This window comes from Morone saxatilis, unplaced genomic scaffold (genome assembly GCF_004916995.1).
Source record: "Morone saxatilis isolate NCDOM2014 unplaced genomic scaffold, NCSU_SB_2.0 Contig5, whole genome shotgun sequence".
In the NCBI taxonomy this organism is placed as follows: Eukaryota; Metazoa; Chordata; class Actinopteri; family Moronidae; genus Morone; species Morone saxatilis.
This window is the reverse complement of record NW_023340095.1, coordinates 18,301,473-18,306,074: the sequence shown is the minus strand read 5'-3', so window position 1 is coordinate 18,306,074 and position 4,602 is coordinate 18,301,473. Positions and strand designations below refer to the sequence as shown.

The following is a 4,602-nucleotide window of genomic DNA, read 5'->3' as shown; positions in this document are numbered from 1 at the left end:
AGTGCTCAGCTGTAGAGCACAGCGGACTCTAATGGCAGATCATTATCATGCTAATTAGAGCACTTTGTAGCTGCCGCCCGTCATTCTCTCCTCCTCGCAGCCCCCCCCACGCTATCGTTAAAAAGGCCACCCCCTCCTTTCCCCTCTCTGCCAACTCGCCCACCCCCCACCTCGTCTCTCCATCATTAACGGGACGTGCGCTAGTGTAATTGGACGCTGTTTATTCCGGAGAGCGGGTTATTAAATCACACCAAGGTGACGTTCGCGCAGGTCTCCCCTGAAACCCTTTCATCATTGTCCCATGCCATTATTGAACCTGCGCAGACGTGCACATACACTTACACACACGTTTCAAAGAGGGGATTCTTTGTGAGTTGATGTTCCCTACAAGATGTGAAGGAACATGTGTGTAAAGTGGCCGTTCCCTTTCCCCGTATCCTGCCGTGAAATCAACGCCTACCATCCCGGATTCCCCTGCCAATAAAAAGTTTAATTTGATCAGACTTTTTTTTTTTTTTTGACCCGCAGGCTTAGAAGACAAGTGTGGACCAAGCTAAATTAGGCCAAGGACCTAATATTCGCAAGTCGCAGTTTTTTAGCACACATGCCAAGGACTTTTCAGGCACAGTGATGGACATTTATTCCCAATTCATTTTCCTTTGAAACCATGTGTGCCTGTATTTATGGGTCAGACACAGATTCAGTCTCTCTGTTTTGAATGTCAACTTTTTTTCCCTTCTGGATCATAGTTAGACCTATAATTACTCTTGATGTTGTTCCTTTTCGCGATCCAGTATGTTTATCACATAGGTGTGTTTGGCCACTGCCTCCCAGCCTGTGCCAGGTGCTCGGGAGGACTTGGCTGTCGCACCACACAGTCTCTTCTGCTCAGAGTTACTGAAGCTGAACAGAGACGTGGTGGCCAGGAACCTGTCTATCAAAGCGAGACAAAGGCCCTGCTTCATGATTACAGGGAGGGGTTGAAACTCCTCGGAGCTTACATCACCTCCCAAGAGGTTGCGCAACACAAGGCTGCCATTCCAACAAAGCCATCACCCCGTTTCCCTCACTCGTTCCGCTCTCTTTCATCCACTCAGAAATACCTGACATGTTATTATTCTCCACCCGCGCCTCCCTTGATTGTCAACCGTTCATCCCATAGGAATGCCATGCATTTCCGGTATTGTGACTTTGGAGGCATTATCTCTGTTTCTCTGTCTCCCTCTTTCTCTCTCCACTCACTGAAACTATGTGCATTAAGGTCCAGAAGTGCTGAGTCAGGCCTATTTCACTGTGCTGTTTATGTACGTGCTGTGTGTCCTCTATACATCAGCTGTTTAGAGTAATGCTGTACAGCGTCCGCCAGCTAAACATCCTCACCTATTTATAATATACTTAAATGTGCAGTTTAGTTTAGTGGTGGTCACTGTGACGCTTTTAAAGAGTTTTAGAATGGCTGAAAAACAATTATTTTACTATAAGCGAAAGATAAGATCAGAAGGTTTTGTCCAGTTCTACTCCAAATCATATCTCACAACAATGGCCTTCTCAGATTACAGTCCTGCAGAGGATTTTAGGACGTTCTGTGGTCTAATCTGTCCATCACAATCTATCAAAATATAAACTCTTTTGGCCCAAAAAGTACTCCAAAACCCAGTGTCCCTCCTCCTAAAGCAGTACTACAAAGAGGCCAAAGAACAAAAACCATCACAAGAAAAACAACAGGAATGATCTTTTAATATCATTGCTCATTTGGAGATTTCTTACTGCCGGCTTGTGTTTTTGCTTTGCAGATGGTACGTGCCTCTGTTCAGCCTCATCTTCCTGATGATCTGCTGCTACGCCAGGATCATCTGCGTGGCCAATGAGAGGGTGAGTGCTCAACATGCGTCCAGTCAGCAGCAGTAGCAGCCCAAGACAATTTAGCTGAATCCAAATGCGTTGTGACCTTTTAGAAAAGTGACATTAGTGAAAGCTGACATCTCCGAGCACTCAGACAGGATTGCTGTTTGTGTGTTCTCATATTTCTGTGCTTGGGAGGAATACTGTAAAAAATAGAGTCAAGAAAATGACAGTAAGTTGTGGAGATCCTGAGAAATGCATCAATACATATAATGCTGCTCCAATTATCAATAATCATTTGAAGTGTAAATCTGGGTCATTACAACTTGGGTCTTATTTTCATACTTTTGTCCATCGTATTTATCGAACACGCTAACATTTACTGTAGTGCAATTTCTGAAATTTGGGAACCTGGTGAGTCGGTGACATATCTCCAGCAACCTCCAGTTGTCTAAGCTACTTGAAAAGAGGTCAAAGTGGACCCACAAAGTCTGTTTGTAAACTATAATTTATGTTTACAGCACACAGTTTGGGTAATAATTGTACAGTCTATCTTTATTTTCTCATACACGACACATTTTGCTAACCTGTGGTTTTGTTTAAAACCTGTCTGATGGTTTGAAGGCTTTTGAGTTAAATTACTACGCAATTAACTTGGTGGCGCCAGTAGAATACTCTTATAGTTAATTAAAGTGAATACCAAAACAATAAAGATAAGACCCAACATGCAATAAAACTGAATTATTCTTCAAAGCTATTGATTATTTAGATATATACAGATACATAACATTTTTGTCTGTTTATGTGTATTAGGGGTCATTTCTCATAATACTTGGAGGCAACGAAATCAAAAACTCAAACTCTATCTCTAAACATAGTGGCTTGAATTTGAATTTATTAAGCAAAACTGTCCAACATTCACTTTTTCTAGCTGCTCAAATGGAAAGATTTCATGCCTTTGTCTGTTTTATTTGATTGTAAATGGATCACCTTGGGTTTTTGGACCGTTGGTTGCACAAACAAAGCTATGTGATGTCACCATGGGCTCCATGTACTTGTGACATGGGCGTATTTCCCTATTTGCATCATCTGAGTATCAGATGATGCAAATAGGGAAAGTCAGTCACTTTTGTGTTGATAATGAGTCGAATAATTGATTTACCTCGTAGTTGATCCCCTCTCCATGTTGGTTCGTAGTTCTGTGCTTTTCCATTGTAAGGGTGCTGTAGGAGCCCACAGGCAGCATTCCACAAAGTTCACATAGCTGCCATTCCCCTGATCTGACGACAACACGCACAATGTGGCCGTAGTGCTGGTGGAAGGGTGCTGGCACACTTGTATTGCAGCACTATGTGTGTGGGTTCCTGATGCAGATTTAGCCTGACTCTCCCTTACTCTCTTTTTGCATTTGATGAATCAATTGTCATCGTGAATGTTGGCGTTCTTTGTTTGGGTGGCAGAGTGAACAATGGGGACGGTGAGACAGATTTAAAGATAGCCGGGGCTGCAGACAGACGACATCGGAGACAGACAGCAGGTAGCTGAAGCGAAGGGAAAGGAAAAGAGGCTACACAGCTCTTTATCATGAATGTGATAAAGAGAGTGAATGAATGTAGCTGGTTTGCAATCTGCATCTCATAACTCATTCAGCTCACAGTATTCAGCTGTCTCTCCTTCAACCTGTCTCTCTCTCTATCTCTGTTTTCCACCTTTCTCGTTTTCTTTCTCCCTCTTTCCCTTTCCACCTCCGCCTGTCTCTCTCTCTTTCTCTCTATACCCCCCCTCTTTTCCTTTCTGCCTCTCTGTCTCTCTCCCCCTTCTCTCTGCCGTTTTGCTTTCTCTATCATATTTATGAAGAGCTCAAGCCTTATCTCTTTTCAGCTGCAGGCTGTCTCACTTGAAAGAATTTCAAAAGCTTTGAAAGCAGGGTAGGTGGCGACGCAACGGGGGAAAAAAGGGATAAAGACGAGGAGGCTGAGTGAAGAGAGGTGGGATGTTAGCTGGACGGAGAAGTTCCTCCGCTTTCCAGAGACGGACCAGGGAGAGAGGGAGGATCGTGGGCGAAAATGACTCTGAAGCTCATTAGTTTACCAAGTCCAAGTCGTTTACACCAGGATTATTTAGAAAAACATGGACACATACTGAGTGACTGTGTGAGCTCATACTAACTAGGGGGATTTGAAAGCTAATGACTCATTATCAGGCCAGACAGAGAGATCTGGGAGTGTGGTGGTGTGTTTGTTTAATGGATGTGATCTGTACATGCACACTCCTTCCCTCCTAAGCCTCACGCCTCAACACTTAACTGGCTGAATTGCTTGACTTTTGGTGGCGCGGCTTAAGAGGGATTGCAACAAAAGCCAGGTACGCGCAGTGGAGATGGCCGAAGCCTAATGAAATTGCCACTTATTATCAGTGTTTGTTGATTTTGATAGATAGTGGCGTTCAGCTGGACAACGAAGGGCTGCTCTAGAACAAGTTCAGTCAAACCAAATGGCTATCCATTTTTTTTTGTCTTGCAAAACACACCATGGTCACACATAGATTTACAATGGCAGTCACGTCAGCGCAGAGAAACCATGGCAACATTGAGTTAATAAATAGCAGAACAGAAGAGCTGTTACTGTGTATCGTTCATGCTGCCTGTTTATGCGTGCGTGTGGAGCTCACACTGGGCCTCCAGAGATTTGTCTCTGATGTCTTGGGTTACATAAACCTTCTGGCTTCCTACGGCCCCCCACATCCCACCCCCCACCCCCC

General features: G+C 44.0%; 1 protein-coding gene across 1 annotated transcript in view; it reads left to right on the top strand.

Moving 5' to 3' along the window:
* Positions 1-4,602, top strand: part of si:dkey-100n23.5 (cyclic AMP receptor-like protein A) — a gene marked incomplete in the record, with an annotated part of 38,276 nt that overhangs the window by 14,045 nt on the left and 19,629 nt on the right. Inside the window, 1 exon segment of the mRNA XM_035676376.1 lies at positions 1,794-1,872. Within this exon segment, the coding sequence (XP_035532269.1) occupies positions 1,794-1,872 (79 nt within the window).